This window comes from Pipra filicauda, unplaced genomic scaffold, assembly GCF_003945595.2.
Source record: "Pipra filicauda isolate LSUMZ 115617 unplaced genomic scaffold, ASM394559v2 scaffold96_size2947999_pilon, whole genome shotgun sequence".
In the NCBI taxonomy this organism is placed as follows: Eukaryota; Metazoa; Chordata; class Aves; order Passeriformes; family Pipridae; genus Pipra; species Pipra filicauda.
Genome location: NW_024105164.1, coordinates 65588 through 87244, shown reverse-complemented (window position 1 = coordinate 87244; position 21657 = coordinate 65588). Strand labels below are relative to the sequence as shown.

The following is a 21657-nucleotide window of genomic DNA, read 5'->3' as shown; positions in this document are numbered from 1 at the left end:
GTTCACTAACACAGTTCAGAAGTGCCCAGCTCTCCATGTCCATTGCACATGAATATAAGGTGCTTGGCTTAAAAGCACAAAATCCAGCTGTTGCTTGCAGCATCCTGAGTAACCAGGCTACATCATCAGGTCCAAGTGTCTGTAGCCTTTACACAGCAGGCTGTCCATAATGATGGACCAAATCCCTGATTAGGAGAGTGCAAGATATAAGATGCAGTCAACATCCTCATTCATCTACCATACTTATATCAGGCCCACAGGGGAATATTCATTTCCATTCTCACTCTACAATGAAATTTATGTGACAGTCAAGCACACAGCTGCATCAAGCAGTTCAATAATCATCTATAATGAGCGTGTGGATGGTGATGATATTACACAGGCTGACTGTCACTCTGTAATGCCTGTACTGACTCATCAGGAGGCAGCAGTACAGGGACATTGTCTGGCTTATTCAATTTTGTTCCCTCTGTTCAATGACTCTGGCTAAAGGCCTGACAGTCAAAACAATAACTACATGAATTATGATACATAACCTACTACAGCAACTAGGGAAGACCTTAGCTCAAATGCTGCAAGAGTATTTTACAGGCATTTGAAGAAGACGAATAATAAATTCTTTATGTCCTCTATAAGCTTTATCCCATAGCACAACACCCTCTCCTTCCCCCACAATGCTAAAACATATTACAGCCCATTCTCAAGCCCTTCATGCCAGGATGTAACAAAACCTACCCACTCTACACACACAAGCCAGCCCTACACAGCTGGTTCACCTCTCAGCGAACAATGGATTAGTTGGGAGATAATGAGTCCCAGCTGACTAAGCAAGGTTAATCACTCCTGACTCAGGAAACTGGAACTCCATAGCTCTTCCTGTCAGTCTCACAGATGACCATACTAAGATTTGGAGGTCAGCATGCCCTAGTGGGTAAGTAAACACCTTCTAACCTTTTCCCAAGCCCTACAACTTGCCTGATAGAAGTCTCCTTACCATGTCTCTTGCCTTTGAACCTTCTTAAGCGTGTATGGTTTTGGTGAGGATAGAAAGCAACTGAAATGAGCTGTCAATCAAAGCAGTAACTGTGATCTACACGGAAGTCACAACCAATAAGTCATACCTGAGGTTTAGTTTCCTCTTCATCCTTGTAATAGAAGAGCTGATCCCCACGCAGCACAAACCATCGCTGCTGCCAGTTCTTCATAATGCTCCTTTGTTTCTTTAGCCAGCCACACTTCAGCACACGTTCTTGAGGGTTTGGAGAAGAAGGTCTGGAGGGAGGCCCAATCTGTTCACCCATCACCAAACTCCTTGACCGGGCTGAAAAGGCAATTACAGAGTAAATGAAAAAAAATAAATAAGGATAAGAACACTCAGAGAGGCTAAATAACTGTTCTACACCTTCTTCTCAGATGTGGATAGAGCATTACATGTATGCTACCTCTTTGAGCAGGTACTTGTTTTTCAGGGTGTACATTCAAGTTCATGACAGTCAAACAAAAGACAAACCACCTTTTTGGTACTGCTCACTCCAGCAACCTTCTAAAGTGACACAATACCTCCACTAAGGCTCCACTGCTCATACTACCTTTCTTTGTGGCAAATCATTACTGAATTCCATCTCTATAATAATGATATTGCTCTCTCCTAAAGGCATATTTACCTGATGAGGATGTGCAAAAAGTGTGGTGAGGGGGGACAGAAAAGGAAAACAAAAGGAGAGAATATAAGAAAATATTCTTACTCCACACACTACCACTGTGGGGTGATTAGCCAGTGAACCCAGCTGCCATAAGAAAAAAGATTAAAAACTGGGAAAGATTCAAAAAGAGAATTTGTCAATCAAAGTGACAAAGACAAAAGACATATAGATAGCATAGCTATCCAGAATGATTAAAGTCATCTCATTCTTCAGGGCTTCCTGACATCAAAGCAGAAAAACAAAATTAAAACAAAAGATGAAATAAAGGGAAAAAAAATCAACATGTAAATCTGACTAAAGGTTTCAGAAATAGAAAAGAAATGTATTGCCCTTTCTATTCTCTTCCCACATGCCTGCAGTAAGAGTACTAAAGTTTCAAGCATTTAGAGCTAGTCTGGCATAGCAGATAATGATTATATACTGCAGGCAGTAAGCCAGTTCTCTAGAATGGATAGGTTAGGTGACCTTATAGGTCTTTTCACCTCTACTTCCTTTGGATTTATGAAGTATCTTATAATAATAGTTATTTAATATTTCATGCCATTTCCTTCATTAGTGCTAACATGATCCTGCTCCTTCCCATTTTCTACAGTCAGCTAACTTAAAGCACAATTTATAATTGCTCACTTGGAACAAGGCGTTAGTTTAGAGGCCAATACCAGTAAATCTACATCACTGATGTCTTACATTAACACTGTAAAAAACAAAACCAAAACAAAACCAGGCAGCTAAAAAACAGGCAAGCTTCTAATTCACATATCCCTGATATGCTACAGCTAATCCAGATTGTCACGACAAAGGGCAACTCTCCACCTCTCAGAGCACTGTCTAGCTTTGCCTCTTTTGGGTTCAGACAACTACAACATGGCCTTGATGTTACCACTCGATTCTGGTTTTTGCTCCAGGTGCCTTATCACACATTGATGAAACTGAAAACATATGCCAAAGAAAGAAAAATAATTTGGAGGTTGTGGTGTTTGGGAAATAAAAAAAATGATAAGAAAAAAATAATTTAAAATAATCACAATTGCAACATCAAACTTGATCCTTTTTCTTCTCTTCCATCAAGCAAACTGCAAAATAAGGAGAGTCAGATAACGGACTTAGGTCAGATCTTTAGAGAGCCTCCTCAGTGTAAACCAGTGAAGGAAATTCCATTAGTATCTGTAATAAAATCTACTTTGACCTTCCTCGTGACCTGGCAGTCAGGTCATCATGTTTTGCTTTATAAAGAAATATAAACCAGCACGTCTACACACTAAACACTTCTGTCAGCAGAGGGCAGATCTGAACAGTACCATGTCCTCCCATTATAAAAAAGTCTCAGTGACACTATCTCCACTTGTACCATTTCATATACTTTCTCCTTTCACTCTGGCTTAAGGATCTGCTCACCTCTCCTGTAACCATCCTGTAGGCACTCAGTTTGACCCCTGACAATTTCCCAGTTTTATAGGCAGAAGTGACATCACTTTGTTAGTCTTAAATGTCAGACTCAGTGAAAGCCCTGTCTGATAGGCAGAATGGATTTTTTTTTCACTTCTCTGAACTGATAAGGTAAATTCTGGTACTCTCAACAGAACTGTGAATAACTGGTTTTGTCTTGTGCCAAGAGAAATTAGCTTTCAACTTATAACTATCCCCTGTTACAAGAAATCAAGTTTTTATTTTGTTATTAGCTTCACTTAAAAATGTAAATTAAAAGTTGAAATATTCTAAGAAGTGCTGCTGCAGCAGCATAGCTTTTTTTGAATTATACCTCCCTTATTTTTGGCTAAAATAGCTGGCTGAATTTAACCTGAGCTCACATACAGCATTAGTCCTACATCAGCAAAGTTCACCAGCAACCCCTGGATTTTCTTAAGTAACCCAACACTTCTCAATTCTGGTTATTTTTACATAGCCAAAAGAATTCAAAAAAAAATCATAATAAATAATTCCCTTAAAATCAGGCTTTGATGTACCCAGGCTTATTCTCTAAGCTTGCACACTGTAGTCTGAGCTCTCACAGACAGGAATTATCATTCCAGTAAATATATCAACAACTGCTTTCCACCACGCAGCCAAGATCGTGAGGATTTGGTTCCAGCCCTTCGGGCAGCACAGCCCCTCTCACAGATGGATACAGAGTTACCAAAAAAACCCGTCCCCTTCCCACACCCCCATCACCACCAGGTCCTAGAGGACCCCATTTCATACACACAGAGTAAGAAAACTCCCTGGTCACGTTTGAGTCTCTATTGCAGAGGCCTGCAGAAATTTAGTTGAACAAAACTTCTCTGCTTCATCCCAGGCCACATTTTACAACTATGACCAAACTGTAATCTAGTTTAGACTGTGCAGAATCTGTTCCACATTCATGTTACAATTTACGTTATTACAAGAGCAAATATCCCAAAAATTTGCTTTTACCAACAGCACTATAATGTTTCTTAGGCAACATCTTGGCTACTAATCTAACCATTTAGTCTGATAATACCAAAATCCATACTTCAGTAAGCACTTAAGTCATCTCCACACTGAAGTACCTTAGCACTCTCCAGCTTAAGCATGAAAGTCCCATCAGTTTCCAGTTTTCCTCACTTGCATATAGTTACATGCACCCTTTGCTATTTTACCCCTCCACCTAAAAAGAAATCAGTTTCACGTACCTGGAAAACTACCATGTATATTGACAGACCTCACAAAACACAAACATCTTGCTTTGCAATAACCCTGAGTAAGTTACTTTGTACTTCCACACACCCTTCAGTGCTATTCGTACAGTTCACCTAGCAACTATTTATTTTAGTCAAGAGTAAATGCTTTCGTGATCATTTTTTTATTTTATTTTATGCAGCACCCTGTCTCAGTCAATTGCTATGGTTGTCAATTCTTCATGCTGTCTTAGCTTTCCATTTCCTTAGTTTCTAATTGTGACTGTAATAGTTAATTTCATTAGGGAGATACTTAGCAACTTCATCTGCAAGTCAACAGCATGGATCACATAGAAATTTTCAGAAAGAGGAATTATTTATGGCTATTAACAGCACTGATGTTTACACTGCATGCTTCACAGAACACAATAATTGCATAGAGGTCAGAAGAAAAGTTTCACGGATGAGCACAGCCTTCCTCTAAAGCAGCAGGTATCTCATGCTACTGGGATCAAAATATCTGCTTTGATAATCTGATGCAGTACATCAAGCCCCTGATTCTTAATGGTAGAAATACATTCTTTATGCTCATCTATTGAACAGAATTATGGAATCAGCAGAACATAAGGAAGAAAACAAATCAATAAATCCGACTCACAACAACTCAGCAAATACTTTACATGCCCTAGAGTTCTGATCCAGTAATGCCTTTTCAATAACACCACACAGTTTGGTTTCGCTCTTCACATTGTCATTAGTTGATTATTGATTCAGTCATACATATAAGTTCTAAACAGAAATCAGTGTAGGAAGGATTCAAACTCTCCTTAGAAAAAGGTTTAGGATTCATTTGCACAGTGTGACAGTACTGAAATGCCAACCATATACCCACTCCGTACCCACTCAGAAGCTGGGAAACAAGGCAATTCCAGCAGAGCAAGGTAACAACAAACCAGGCAGACCCATATTCTTGCTGCCCCATAGATGGCACTAACGAGTCAAGCCATTTTGAAATGGTAAGTCATAAAAGGCAAGAATCAGAATTACAGACCTTGAAAATACTCCACTGACTGGAAGTGACACTAACACATGGAATTTATCATATCCGGGTGATTATGGGAGAAAGAATATGAGCAAAGGCAGTGAAGAGATGCTTCAACACTCAATATGCAAATACCTGGGGCTACACTAAATAAACTCCCCTCCAAAACCCCTCGATGGGTCAAATTGGATGGAGCCACACTGCTAATCCTTACAGAGGTAGCAATCCCTATCCCCATCCCAACTCAGCCCTGTCTAAAGCTAATCTTTCTTTATTCTCTTCATTTCCCTATTATCAGGGCACCTGCCTCCAAGCTACATACACATTCCTGTTCTCACATCTGTTTTCTACCCTGAACATGCACATAACAGAGACATCATCTTCCCTTTCCATTCCTCCTTTCCCAGTTCAGTCCTGCCTGGCAACATTATACAATCTCTTCTGCTCTCCTCCCACTCCCAGCTCTGAACACCACTAGGGATTTGAGCACTCAGTAAGTACCTACTTAAACCAGATGTGGAAATCAATCAAGTCAACACAATTCAATATCAATTAAAGTTGTAATCTTTTGAAATTTCATAGGCAGTTAGCTAAAAAATCAATATAGTCATTATAATTGATTTTGGCCAACAACTGTCCTACAGTAAAGGCACTTTGCTCTAGTGTGTCTTCAGTCTAACAACACAGTGACACACTATTATTTGTAATATAGTCTTTGTTTAAAGTATTACCCACAAAGGGAAGTGGTTTCACATCCTATAAACAATATTCTCAGTCATTTTATTTAATTCAAACTTGGCCTCAAAAAAGGATTCACTGAAAACACAAGTAATATGCTTTAGAAAGAGAAACTGAATTTCCTTTCACTGAATTGTAGGAAATAAAATCTTTGGTTTAGATTTTTCTGTGTCCATCACACAATTGTATTTGTGTTTGAATTTGATAGTTGAGATACCAGAATCAGTAAGCACAAATGAAACCAAGACACTTCCTCAGCACCATCTGAGAATTAAGCATCTTGAAACACAATGAGCAAAGAAATTAGAGACAGAATGTTTGAAGTGGTTGGTGACAAGATGTGCTTAGGCAACTAGAAGGATATCAGTTATAAGGAACTGGCAAGGGCTTTTCATTCCCTTAAGGTAAACAGAGCAGCAATCCGTACAGAAACAAAAGGGTACTACACAGCCACACACCTGCTCACATTTTGTCATCTGGAGGACAATTACCACATTCAGAAACATTACCATAAGAGCAGGTTGTGCTCCATCACTTCTATTCAATAAAGCTCCACCTGTCTACTCAGAACATTTTATAGAGCAAGGTGATGTTCTATGTTCTACTTCCTTCCCTTAATTTGTTTTTTCTTTCAGCCAAAATAAAAATACGAAAGGATAAATTAATGGATCTGGAAACTCATAATTTTTTCCAAAAGAAAACATTCATACATTACACTATAAGCAGTGCAGTTCTGTAATCTTACTGTCCAACCAAAGGAAAATCAGGGAGACAATAAGCTTTACATATGTTAGTCTAGTAACCTTGTGTTTTCTGCAGCGGTTGGGAAACCAGACTTAAAGTACCAAACCAGGTTAAAAAAAAAAAAAAAAAAAAAAAGAACTGAAAGTCTGAAGGAAGGATCTGTTTGTACAGGTATTTATTTGCTAGTAAGTGCCTGTAAGAACAACTGCATTCCCAAAGACCAATTCATAAACCTAAAATCCAACATAAACTAATACAATTCACGATACTATAGTATGATTGCACTCTCAGACTAGGGATAACTGCTGCTAGAAACTGGTTATACATACTGTCAAAAATACCGTTCAGCCCTTCACTGAAGGGCACAAACTTTTGTTACAGATTATTTACCTACAGATAAGCACATTCTGTTTAAAAACAAAAATCAAAACCAAACAAAAAACCCTACACACCAAACAGACACTCTTTTGAGCAGAAAGATACCCAAGAGAGGGATGAAGGAAGATCTGAACAGCAAGGAAGTGACCAAAAAGTATGTTTCAGCTATGGCCAAAGAATCTGAGCCAGCCTGAAGGACTCTGACAAGAAATAAATATATATTGTGGTAGAAGATGCATGTCCAAAAAGGAGCCCAAATTCTTCATGAAGCAGCACTCTGTTTCCAGAACACAATTTCATCCCCTCTCAGAACTTCTAAGTCCAAAACCTGAAGGTTCTGGACTTTCAAGGTTTTATAAAGGTTGTTCTCTCATCTCTTTTGCACTGTCAGATCAGTCAGTCAGTGCTTTTTCACTGGAAAACTGCAGGTGCACCACGGACTTCTGAAGCATAACACCAGACTGCATATATCGTTTATATCAGCATGTTTTAAGGGTGAATGTGCTAACCATACCTGGCAGCAAAGGAGGCAAGATTTCCTGCCAGCTAGCAGGTTAGCACACCCAAACAACACTGTTAAAATACACATACTGCAGCTGGTACTAAAAGCTGTGTAACCCTACCATGCCATAAACTCAGACACAGCAGGACACATTTAAAGTTGCCTTTACCCTTTCTAGAGTCATGGAGCTGGCTCAGGTCTTTGCATCACTCTTCTACGATCTCACAGCACTCCCTTTGTAGAACACAAAAAATCTATTCCTCTGTTCCACCTACAGCACAGTATTTATGGAACACAGTCAGAAACAAAAGGCAAAGACACACTATTTTGAGAGAAGTTGCTTCCTGACTGTCATGAAGAAATTAATCTTGGACTTCTTTGTGTTGTTCAACAGCTATGACTTCACTAGCTTACAAATGGCATTGTCAGCTCTGCAAAAGGCACAATCTAAATAAGAAAAATAATTTTATACTCCAGTGACCTGTGTGATGTGACCATAAAAGCCACTTTAATGATGAGAGTTACTTGCAAAAGTATGCAGGTAGTACACCTAAACAAAGCAGCAGGGGGAAGACAAGAATCAACTTTATTCTTAGTTCTCTTTTTGAGTGACACAAAGGTTCAAGGCTTCTGTGAAATATGCTAACCTGTTAATGTCTTCATTGCATCAGAGAACACACCTACAGTAGCACAAACTGATACACATTAATGCACGGCCTTTCCACAAGTCAAGGAAAACTCAAATCTGTTTAATAATCAATGCAACCCCCCCACACACAATGAAAAAAAACCAAAAAACAATCCATATAGTCAGAGGGATAATTTAGTCCTTTACTCCTTAAGAACAATCTAAAGTCATCTTCAAACTATTGTTACAAATTGATGGCATCTTGGACTTCAGGAACAGCTAAGGATTTTGGCAATCCATTGCTGCTGTCATGTAAGTAACGGGGCATTGATCTGTTGGTTGACATTTCACTCCACCTCTGAAGACCTTTGACCTATTGTACAAAGAAGTCCCAAACTGCTGCTATCACTAGCAGCAAGAAAGCCAGCAGGTCTCAACTCCACAGAATACTAAAGAGTTTAACTTTGTATTTTCCAAAAAAAAAAAAAAAAAAAAAAAAAAAAAAAAAAAAAAAAATTGAATTACTGTCCCAGGTTGTGAGAATATGTGGGGGTTTTTGCACTTGTCAACTTCTGCAGATAACCCACCAGCAGCTGTTCCCAAAAGTGCTCTGCAAATACACGAAGCCATGGCAATCTTCCCAAACCACTGGAATTAGATCAAGGATAAACACCAAGATGGAAGGGTGATGATTTGATTCTTTCTGCTACTGAACTACTGATTAACTGATCTAGTGAAGTGACTCTATTCCAAAAAAATGCAGTGAATTGAGGGAAACCATTGAGAACTATCAGCATTCAGATGAGATAGCCTATATCTCCTCTGCAGAACTAGGACATTTTGCTAGGGCTGTATTATAAAGCAGTACAGCACACTGGGTGTGGGGTAGAACAAGTAGCGAAGAACAGCTGGTACTGCCGACATTGGAGTACATTTTATTTAAAAGTAATCCAAGACTGGAGATAAGCTTAGCTGGTCAGAGCCTGGTGCTAACAACACTAAGGTTGAGGTTCAATCCCCGTATGGGCCACTCACTTAAGAACTGGACTCAATGATCCTTGTGGGTCCCTTCCAAATCAGAATATTCTGTGATTATGAGACTACGCTAAAACACCATCCAAAGCATGAAGGGTAGGAGAGGTCAGGAGATCTGCTGCAAAGGCATTGATCCAAACCAAAATGGAGGTCTCCCCTGAGCCTCCTAACCTCCAGGCTAAACAATCCCAGCTCCCTTAGCCACTCCTCACAGGCATTTGTGCTCCAGACCCTTCACCAGCCTTGCTGCCCTTCTTTGGATACGCTCCAGCACCTCAACATTCTTCCTAAACTGAGGGGCCCAGAACTGGACACAGTATTCGAGGTGCAAATTCTTCATTGAAGAGTTTAAGTCCTGGTTGCTGAACCCCACCATTCCCATCTCTGCTTTTACTGCTCCCAGTGTATCTGTAGTAGCAGCATGGCTGCATCTGTACAATGTGAATAAAAATGCATACAGAACAGCTCAGAGAAACTATAGCAAACACATCTGTGATAGGACAAGGAATAAAGAAATCATTCATTTAGCACCCCACGTACCGGCTCTTCTCAATAGAGGATATCACACTGAGTGGTGCAATTCTTATGCCTGCCTTTCAGTATTTCAGTACAGCAAAAAACCCAAACTCATGCAGCAGCATGAGTCAGCTTCTCCATAACAGAGTGTACAAAATACATCAGAACACAACCATTTATCATGCTCCCATCTTTTTCTTCTTTAACAGTGGTCTCCTCTCCCTCCTAGCAATAGGAGGATGCTGCAGGTCATATTTTAAGCACTCTATTTTGCATAGCTTTCTCAAAGTCCATGAATATAAACGCAGAAGACAAGGAACAACAACGTAATACTCTGTACTCTTGAGGCAAAGTTAGAGAGCTACAAGTTCCATGACTTGAACACTCGTCACTCACGTAATACTCACATGCTTCAATTATTTCTTATGTACTGAAAGGGACACACAGAACCTAGAGGACCACTCCATTACAGATTTATGATAATGTACACCAGTAGACAGCAGGTTCAAGTCTACTACTTCTTTATTTTTTTTTCGTAGGGCTGGGGGCATAGTCAAGCATATTCTTACTTATTCTTCTTGTTGATCATGAGTAGACTCTGTAACCAGTGTAACCAAATTCAACACTGTGTCCTTTGTTATTGAAAAAACAGAGTTACAAACCATATTGATAGGCTGCCCAAGTACAGAACTGCTCCCAGCAAAAGACCATATTTTAAGGTCCCTTTATCTGCACCATCCTCTGAGTGCTCTCAACAGGATCCACTGCAGACTATTCAGAGGGCAGATCAGCATTTAGGTCACAGCTATTTGGTGTGTCACTCTAAAGTACATGCACTTGTCACATACTATGGCCTACAAAACTGTCCAGCAATCCTAAACACCAGCTCTCCACTCCAACTGAACCCTGGCAGAATCTCTTGAATGCTGTAAATCTTCTCCATCTGGTTGGTTAGAACTGCCTTCCTGACAAGTACTGCTGAAGGCATCTCTGTTGCTGGCAAAGCTCTCATAGTTCTGTGGACATTTACACTGAACTACAGCTCACTACTGCCAGAGGAGAGAAGTCTTATTCCTCTCTTTCTACATCCACTCTGTTCTCCCCTTCTGCTGATACACCCAGCCTTACATTCCTACATTATATTGACAAGCTGAGACCTTTCTGTAAGAAAAGTTAACTTTCTACCATTCCAGTAAATATCTAAGATTTTTTTCTTCCTGCTATTTTAATGAGTCAAATCAGGTCACAGAAGGAAAACTGAATGAATACTTTGTACTCCCTCTGCAATCAGCAATAGCCCCTTGAAATCCTCCCTATGGGTATGACTATTAATTTTTAATAACCTTTCCAGCCATAGTGGCTTAAGGAGCAAACAAAATATGCTGACTATGATAACATTCAGATTGGAGCTGGGATTGTAACCTGAGCTTGTACAGCATCAAATACTCTGGAGTTCTGATCAAGACCACAGCTCTACAGCACTACAGGTGCAGCACAAACATAGGTTCACTGCAGTGTTAACAACTCAAACTAGCCAGAGGCACCCCAGTCACCCATGTTTTTGATAAATACTAATGTCTGTGCCATGCCAAGCACGTGGCTCACGTTATTCCGACATGCAGTGCCTGCTAGCATCACTGATACCTAATACTGATGCTATAAACACCAAAGACCTTTGTCCACCACGCTCCATGAGATATCACTTCCCCAAATTATTCTGGACTGAAAAAAATAATCTAGAGTACAGAAAACTTTCTGAAGGCCTTTAGCCAGGCATGGGCAATAAGATGAAGTGATACAATGACCCAGCCACTTTGAACAGTAAACTTCCAAAATCCAGCCATAACACTGTATTTCTCTTCTTTCCCTCATCCAAAGATGAGGGAGGTATTCATTCCTACCCTACTTTTCAGGACACAGCACTGAACCAACAGCTAGGTGTGCCTGTTTCAACATCATTGTACCTGTTTTCAATCTGCAACCAAATTCTGCTTCCTTCTCCGTACAAGTTGCCACACTGTCAGCGTTGATTTGAGGGACAAAGGCAGAAGAAAATCAGGAATCCTTATTCTTACACTAATTCATACTGTGAATCTAAGTACTCAGATTATTTACTCGTAAGTATTTGTGACAAGATGTCACTGGTTAATAGGGTAAACTGGAGGTCTGCAAAGGAGTATTAGCCCTGTGCCTATAGTTCACCTAAAGAGATAGTAATCAGCCCAATTCTTCCTTCTAAAACAAAATTAGTTCTCACCTTAGAAACAACATACACATCTTTCTTGTCATTCATCCCCATACCACAGATTTTGGTTTTTTGGTAACTTCAATACCAGTTCACAGGTATGGAACCGGGTATTATGATTCAGGTAACAATTTTACCTGAAGCATAACAATTCTTAACACCTGCATTTAAGAGGAAGGATATTACAAGAAACTAGGTTTTTGGTATGGTTGAAAAGTGTATCTCCTCTCTTTAGCTCTTCATAAAGAACAATTTACTGCTTTTTGGGCACAAGGGATGCACAAGAAAAGCCCTGTGGAAGGAACACATGTTTAGAAAGACTGTCAGCAGCAGCTTCCCTCCCCCACGTTAGTTTTAAATACCTTCAACATGTGCAGGCCTGGACAGAGTCTAGGCACAGATCCTTTCCTCTTCCAGATGAGCAGACAACTCACACTATGGCCTCATCAAGGAGTTTCCCCTTCCCACCACAGCGTGCCCTTATCATTACCTCAAACTACTCCTGCTCATACTGAAGGGAGCTGGAGAAAACAAATTAGGCTATTTATGCTGCTATGCTTGCCTATCAACTACCACGAATATAAAGGGAAAGCTGGCAAGGAGAAGTCATCATTCTGGTAGCAATCCTGCAATGAAGAGTAATACATTTATACAGGTACTAAAAGTAGCAGGTGACTGTCCTCTCAGGAGAGAGATGTTACCATTTGCAGTGCTTCCACTGCACTATTCACAATCCTGTCAGTTTTACCCTGTACACACTCAGTGGTATTCTACAAGTAATTAGAGAGCCTATGGCTTTTTAATTTTTTAATATTTAATTCTCTCCCCACAAGTGCTCCCCTCCTACAGTCCAGCTATCCTTAGAGCTGAATTACTGCTCTTTCTCATGGCCCTTTCCCCTCCCCAGGAGGTAAGGCCATGGCTCATTATTTCAAATTCAGATTGCCTGTGCTTAATAAGCTGGTGCCTGCCTGCAAACTTTTCAGGGCTTTTTCTATGGAGAGTGATTGCCTGCCTAAGCCTTCAGGCAAGGACAGAAGCAGCTATTGCCAAGAGCAGCACTTACTCCAGCACAAACCATGAAACCAATTTGAGAGGGGCATCTCTACAGCAACGGGAAGACTATACCTTTGAACAAATCATGTGCTTCTTCATGGGACATACCACAAAATAAGAGTGGGATCCTGAACCTGTCTCTGGAGGAATCCCACAAACATCACTTTCTTGACTCCTTCTGTATCAAGACAACAGAGACAAAGAAATTACACCACAGAGCTCATAATGCAGCTCAGTGCCATGCACCCCTGCACCAAAGCAGCACAGTGCTAGGAGTCTAGCCTGGTACCAAGGAGCAGAAGTAACTCCCTGCTTCGTTCACCTCCCTCGGGCAGCACATGGTGAGAAGGAACACCCAGATTCTCCTGGTTTACTTGCCCCCTACACTTTACCTTTATTCTGGTCCTATTTCTTCACACTGCCTCCAGGGCAGTTAATTCACCAGTGCACCAGCTCCACACCCAATGCTTCCCTCCACAGCCCTTGTACTGTTGCCTTAGGATTTTAAACTCAATTCACCAGCTTCATCTGAGTTACTACAAAGCAAAAATATAAAACCCAGACTCACATTGCCCCAGGGCTACTGCCACCTCCTCCTCCCTAGTGTCTCAGAGACTCCTTCGTCCACCAGCTCACAAACTGAGACATAAACCAAACCCCATTTACCACCACATCATCCTAGCCTTTTACCCACATACCTTTCCAGAGAACAGCTCCTGAAATTGCCTCTCCTACCTTAAAGAATCACTCATTTAAGGATGTGGGGTAGTGAACCTCCCCCTCACAGGTGCTCCTCCTTAATGGTGGCTCTGCCATGCCAGCTGCAGCTAGTCACACTGACTGCTCCCCACCCTGGAGCCTGGTGTGCTCCCAGCAATGTTGGTGGGCTCTGAGGGCTGAGGGAAGTGTTTGGAGGAGTTCACAGCTTTAGGGCTGTTTACTTTGGTTCCAGGAGTAAGAAACTGGGTGTTATTATTTGCCTGGTAAGCTGAAGGTGCCAAGGTGCTGGCCTCCCACGTGCTCTGGGATAGCTGTGTACAGCATCAGCTCCTCAGAGCAGAGCTGCAGCTTGGGGCTGTGGAGGCTCTGATGCTCCTCTGCATAGAGCTAAGAGGCTGCAGGTGCTAAGCTGTGATTTGGTGAGGGGGAATAGACACATGAGAGAGTTGCCCTTCTCTGCCTTTCATTCACCACTGAAAGGAGGGCTCTTTCACTCAGTGTCATTTGGAAGGGAATACAGCCTGAGAAGCTGCCTGCACTGTACAGTCCCTGAGGGCCAGGACTTGCTCCAGCAGCACGGTGCTCGCCTCTGCAGGAGTCAAGGGGAAAGGTGCCACCAGTTTCCCCCTAATACCAGGAGAATATAGAAACAGGACAGCAAACTCCTGTTGGGCACAGGGCAGCAGGATTGCCTCCTCTCTGTGGAGGACTTGGAGAGCAGCCAGAAGCTCGAGGGCTGATGCCTTGGTAAACAGAGAAGACTGAGTACACTCACGACTGTTCGGTTAACTCCGTGTCTCTATGAAATGCATTTATTTCACTGTTTCTAGTTTCTTCAGTCTGCCATGTCCCTTTTAACAAACAGAGTTGCAAACTATTTCTTTTAGTCTCTCATTGAAATCGCCTTTAACCACTGTTTTTTGTTTCCTTGCTGAGCCTCATCTCAGCTGTGCATCTTGCACTGATTTTCCTGTTACCTGTGTCTGCTACTGTGGTTCTGGGGTTTCTTCTTACATGAGGCCCAACTCCTGGAACCTGAAGTGCATTGAAGATGATTTAGAATTATTAACTTGCCAGGCCAAATATAAATTCGAACAAGCAGAACCTTCTAATAGAGTGAGAGGTCACCTTCACTGGTCTAAAAATGCCTAATTCACATTCCCTTACATGTCATTAATCATAATTTTCAAAGCTTATTCCTGAGCCTGGAAAACTCAGGAGAGATGAGAACTCCCAAAAGCCATGACTGGTTGATAGCCTTCTGCTGTGATTGAGACTGTCTTGAAGAAGTGATTAATAATCTCATTTTCTTTATACAAGAAATCTCTAGAGGGATGACCCAATGTTTCTGGTACAGAAAAAAATGTTCCTTGAGGCATCCCCCACAATTTCATACTGGTATATTCATACTATTATGCTGACACCCTCCATTTACTCAAGAAATAAAGCTGGAGGTTGCATTTATATGTCTACACTGTTCTTAACTGGTGAGTTTTTATGGAGTCGGACGTGTTGCAAGAACAAAACATGACCAGTGAAAAGCTGTTTAATAAGATGGAAGGATAATATTTTTCACATATGCTACGCCTTGGGAAACAAGTTTCAAGTCCTGGTTCTGCCTTGGACTTCACATGTGGCCTAGGGTTCTGCTCTAATCCACGAAAAATAAATGTTACCTGTGAAATGTGGCACATGCAAAGGTAAATATGCTTTGAATTATTAAGCTCTGAGATACTATGGTAGTAAATCATTGGCCACCTAAGTAATGGATTAGCATAAAATTATCAGTTCTGAACACAAACTCTTGTGACTGACAACTTCAAAGATGTCTAAATTAGGAGTGGATCTGTTCATTAATGGCAGGGAACCAATGTCCACATATGCATTACAAGGGACTCTGTTTTGGACTAGTTCTATTCTGATCCTATGGACTGGAACACACACTAGGTGCTGGAGAGCATTAGGTGCACTCCTGAAATTATCTTGCCACCTAGTTTAATCCAAAAGGAATACTACTTTGTTTGTTTATTCTGAGACTGCTTCATGACACAATCAGAGCGCAGTAAGTGACTAGAAATAGATTTGTTTCAAAAGCTCACTTCTAACCCTAAAGTGCTCATGTAGATTACAAAGTCTACTACTGTGACATGACTGTCACTTGGATTTGTATTAAATAATATGCTTTCAGTCTGCAGAATTAAGGTAGTCTGGATTTTCACTGTCTAGTCTTCTACGACACTGTGCTGGTTCTGGCTGGGGTAGAGTTAACTTTCTTCTCAGTGGCTACATGGCTGCATTTTGGATTTGTTCTGAACAGTTTTCCAGCTTTTACTCTTCCAGTTGTCTCTCTGATTCTGCTGGTGGGGGAGTGAGCAAGGGGCCATGTGGCACTTGGTTGCTGACTGGGGTTAAACCACGACACACACCAACCCCAGTTCTTCTGCATGGTCCTTCCTCTTGCATAAGGCTGTCTCTTCATCTTGCTCAAATACCCAGTTCTTTCCACATCCCCCATAACCCCACACACTTCTATATCCCTTACCTGTTTGTCTGCCTTGAGTATATGTGTGCTCTCACAGGACAACCAATATGTGTCTTTAGGATGGTCAGTTGGGCATTATCTTTCAGAACATATATTCCTGTTGAGTACTAAGTGACAGTTCTCCCTAGGTGTACATAAGGTTATATTTCCTCTGTCCTGCCACCAATTTTCTTTGAATTTATAGGAGCCAAATCTTGTTTTCAGACTCCTTTAGTTCTTTTAAATAAGATTAAGTTTAGCCAAGCAACATAAAAATTCTTAGGACAGAAATTGATAGAGAAATCATGCAATCATGTACCCTTACTGCCATAAGAAAGCAATCTAAATATAGGGTATTCATGCTCCTGTAATCAAAGACACAGAACTTTCATTAAAAATACAATGACACCATTGCAAAAGCACTGAATATTAAAACCTAGCTGTGTTCACTGCAAGCATGTGAAGCTTACATTGTAAATGTGCACACTCCCAGAGGGCTATACTAGTACTTTACCCCCTGAAGTCCCTCCTGGCAGCATTACTATACACCATCCTTAGAAACGCATTAAGTATGCTAAAGCCCACTTTTCATTAAAATTGAATTATGAAAAGTTTCAGAGGAGGAAAAAAGAGAGAGGGAAATACCTCTGTTCTACTACAGGCATGTGAAGATTACCAGCTCATTTGCAGCAGCATAACTAGCCAAAATGTCTCCTATCACTTTTTCCAGGCTCTACATTTTAATTAAAACAGTCAAACAAAAGTTTAATTCTTATGACTGTGAAGAAAATTTTCAACATACTGTAATATATGTATAAGCATACCACAAACAGAAATAATAGGTCACTGGTACCCAGTCATATAAAGTCCCAGTAAGGAGAGAAGGTTTATCCTTAGTACCTCTACAGCTGAGACAGACTGTCCTGAAGACAAGACTATTGTAAAGAATCTATCATGCCAGCAGACTTGCTTTCTATAGGAGGGCAATTCCACCACATCACTCGTTAAAATACAACTGTGTAAGCTTCTACTCAGTCCAGCTTCCATTTCCTAGCACATTTAAATACAACTGGGAAGGTATACCCTGTTTGAGACTTTTCAAACCAAGGAAAAAATGCTTTGTTTCATTTTTTTAATCTCTTAAAAACAATGAAACAAAAATGCATTCCTTGAGAGTGAAGGATATAGTCTGAAAACTGCTCTCCCTCCTCTCCATACTGGAAGTTTTCTTGCTTCCACTCTGCAAGGCAGTATTTCTATGCTCCATCACCTAATAAGAATGTGAAAATAGATATTTTCCATTGCAGTCACTTATTTCAGGCTCCTGTACTCCTCCAGTTGCTGTACATAAACCACTAGATGAAAAAATAATGCAAAATCCATTCAGGCCTACCCAGGATGATTGATTTTCCAGAGGACAATTTATACAAATTAAGATTTTCAATCTGTGAGATTTTACACCTTCCTAGGTCTTATGAAAACACAATGTACCTCTATACGCATATTTCTGAGTTACGGATGTGAGGTTGCTGATGGAACAGCAAGGGCTGTGTTATACTTAACATTTACTTTTAGTAAGGCAAATTATCTTTGTTCTCTACCATACCTTTCACAGATATTAAGAACTACACACTGGATGTCAAGCTCAAGTCCAGACTCAGCATTTTCAAAAGGCTGAATGTCTTTAAACCCAAGAGCTTTCTTAAGGACAATCCACAAGTCAAACAAAAATGACAGAATCAGATGTCACAATTGAAGGTTTATAGGTACATTTGTAGCAGAGAATTGGAAATAAAAGAGACATCAGTGAAGCATTCCTATTTGCAGCCTGAAGCGGAGTTATCTAGCCACACAGAGGGGTTCGAACCTCAAGGACTCTACAAATACATCCCTAGGTTCAGCTTAACTGCTGCTTCCTGTCACACTCAAGTGAATTCACAGGCTTGTACCCAGAGTATCCTTCCTTTTCCCTTCTCTTCATTCTGTCTGCTCAGAGAACTCACACTGCCTCCCTTACACAACTAAGTCCTCAATGGCAGAGCTGACAGTCACTACTCAGAAGTCAGCCAAGCTCATGCAGCAGCTTGCAGCAGATCTCCTGCCCTCACTGTACACAGTATATTCTTGCAGTCTTCTGAATATTTTGCTTATCCACCGTTTATTACCTGAACCTTCATTAGCAATCCCAACTGAGACACCAGGGAGCATGAACTACCATTTCACATTCACCTTAGTCTTGCAGGGTGGGACTCTTACCTTCAAGAAGCATTCAGCATCTTCAGCACCCCGATTACAGTTCCTGTGAACAAGAGCTATAGAAGAACCTTTCAGGATTAGATCCTACTTGGTAACCTTTGCCAGAGGTTACCAGTGCTTTGCCACAGCATTGCAAAAGTAGTTTCAAAAGTTTCAAAGTTTCAAAACCCATCATGTCAGCTCTTTTCACAAGTTCTAAATTCATCACAGTTAATGAACCAACAGAACAAACCCAGAGAGAATGACATATACCCCTATAAACTGAGTCACAAAGTTACACTACAGCTTGTCCCCCAAGCATCAGTAGCCCATAGGTATCTACAATCCCATAACTAGATTTCAATATTTGTTAATGCTCAACTTAAGTCTCTTCCAGATGATTTGAAGACAGTGGAAGAATGGCAAGCATGCTGCTCTGAAAGCCTGTGTTCCTTGCTCTGATACAGAATTCCTTTACCACTCTACAAGCGACATCTAGCTTGTCTCATCAGAGCTTTAATAGCAAACAGGAATGCTGGATAACACATGTATTAAAAGGAGATTAGACACCCCTTAGAAGGGGGATGGCAAAGAGGCAGCATCTACAAAAGACTTAATGAACTTCTACAAAATTGCGTAACTAAGAAATAAGTACTTATGACTTTACTGAGGGTGTGGTAGTACATATCCGATCCTGACACCTGCAGATGGCAAGAAGCTTCTTCCTTCCAAGATGCTAACAGCTGTTTAATGGGCTGTTGGTATTTTAAGGACTGTTCATCGTGTAATACTGCTTTCATATATATGAAGCCAAGTGACATTTGGCTGAAAGTACCCGTCTCAGAATCACAGTAGCTAGAAGCAGTGACTCTTTTCCTATTTTATAATGGTGGCATGGCTGAAGAATACCCTAATCTTTGCATACCCTTCTGACTGTGCTTGTTTTAGCTCCTAAATGACATTAGTCTAATCTGCTTCCAATGTGCAGGAAAATGTATCCCTCTGAGACTCTCATTAGTTTGAGAGTGGCAGCAATGATCAACAAACGCCATGTCAAACGAGCAACTGGTGAAGATCACACAATACATCCCCTGCCAGAGCATCTCTTGCAGGTGACCTGACTTGGAGACAATGGCTGTGCCCAGCCCCAGCTAATTGCTTTACAAACGCTGCACACAACACTCAGAGGTCTGCTCAAAGCAGCTACTGCAAACCCAGGGCATGTTTTCCTTCCTCCCTTTTGTCTTGCCCACAAGCTCACACAGAACGAGTATCTCCACCTCCTGCTTCCAGCCCTGGAAGGATAACGTGCTACAGCAAACTGCTTCTCCAAGATGCTGCAGGTAAACTTGTCACAACTGTCTCCAACTGTTATAATGAATTCAGCGTTAGAAACACAGCATTAGCAACCAGCACGGGGGTGAAAAGGCTCAGTCGAGTTCCAGGACAGAGTACTATTTTTTTAATTGTCACTGCTGATCAGCCCTGAAATTGCAGACCACGCTGGTGAACACCAGCACAGGATCTCCTCCTGCGCTTCATTCTCCCCGAACATTCGTTCCTGCTGCACTACCCAGGGCTGGCTTCGGCCAGCGGGGTATCAGCCTTGCTCTGCCGGGCAGCCCCTGCAGCCCAGGTGGAGGACACTCCGCGGGCAGCGCTGGGGTCTCTCCGCCACCGCCGCGAAGTTTCCCGGTGCCGGCAGATGGTCTCCCTCCCCACAACGCGAGGCGCAGGGGTAGGCACACTCACCTCTCCTGGCCTGCCTGATCTTGGGGCTCAGCATGCTCCCGGCTGGGCGCTGCTCGCAGCATCAGCACCCGGCCCCGGCCGCCGCCCCGCGCATCGCCGCCACCGCCGCTCAGACGCCGCTTCTCGCCGCTTCCAGCTCTGGCTCGGGAGAGACGCTTCACATGGGGCTGAATAAACCCTAATGCATTATTTATCCGGCCTCCAATTAATTCCCATCCAAACTAGGCATTAAGTGTGTCGGTAATTATTGGCGATAGATCACCAGAGCGCAGACACGAGGGCTGGACCTGGCTCCTGCCGCTAATTGGCCACGCGGCCAATGATCAATGTGCCGCTTCCAGGGAGCGGCGCGGATCCCCGCTCCTGGTCTGCATCTTCCTCCGGTCGCGCTCAACAGATGCTTTGACTCGACAAGGATCAGATCAGGAGCTGAACCTGACTCGTCGTGATTTCTTCTGCGTTATAAGAAATACCGAGTGCGCTGGTCCTGAGGGCAGAGGCGTGCTGGGCCGCCTGCTGCGCACTGCATCCCTCGCGGGGAGGCATTCCGGTGAGCTGAGGGAGAAACGACCTACTGCTCTTTGCGAGAGGGAAAAATATCTCTTGCCTGCACCGACAGCCTGGCAGGATAGGATTACATTTTAGCACCCATCATTTTTATTTGTACTGCTTGCTAAGCTCACTCTCAGCCCCCCGGAGGGGAGGCAAAGCCAGAAGTCAGTAATGGGGGGGAGGAAAGGACAAACACTTGTTGAAATAGGTAGATACTATTCAACAGTATCTATAAAATATAGATAGATAATTGCACGATAATTGCATATGAGTAATGGGCCCATCCTGACCCTGGGCTCCTCTTTGCTCAACCTCCTTCCTCTCCATCCCCATCGGCTGAGCAGGTCCTTCTGCAAGTGTCAAAAAGGGAGTAAATATTCCCCTAGCAATGTACATGCCCTGCAGTATCATCCTGCAGGTTTGTATTGCTGAGGTATACTGAAAAAAGGCATCTGAGATTGGCAGCTTTCTCCTCTACCATGATCTATCATATCCTGGATATTGAATACTGGCCATGAAGTTGTATCTTCAATACTGGAAAAGGTTTTCTGGCTCTTGTTAGAGGTTGTACTTCTCAATGTGCAGACTACAGCAATGGCTAAGATATTTTGGACCTTTAGCTGCCAGTGGAACCAGCTGCTCATAAGTGTAAAT

General features: G+C 41.9%; 1 protein-coding gene across 3 annotated transcripts in view; it reads right to left on the bottom strand.

Moving 5' to 3' along the window:
- The window catches only part of ARHGAP22 (Rho GTPase activating protein 22), a 145356-nt gene extending 124364 nt beyond the window's left edge, over positions 1 to 20992 (bottom strand). For 2 of the 3 annotated variants that reach the window (XR_005567311.1, XM_027718363.2), the window contains exons 1-2: positions 20452 to 20992; positions 1122 to 1321 (exon numbers count right to left, since the gene is read on the bottom strand). Coding sequence is in view for 2 of the 3 variants with exons in the window: in XM_027718363.2 (XP_027574164.1) it covers positions 1122 to 1321; positions 20452 to 20485 (234 nt within the window). In the remaining variant the exon portion in view is untranslated. The remainder of the gene's footprint in view (positions 1 to 1121; positions 1322 to 20451) is intronic. The other variant, XM_027718372.2, reaches the window with a different exon arrangement.
- Positions 20993 to 21657: the final 665 nt, after the last annotated feature.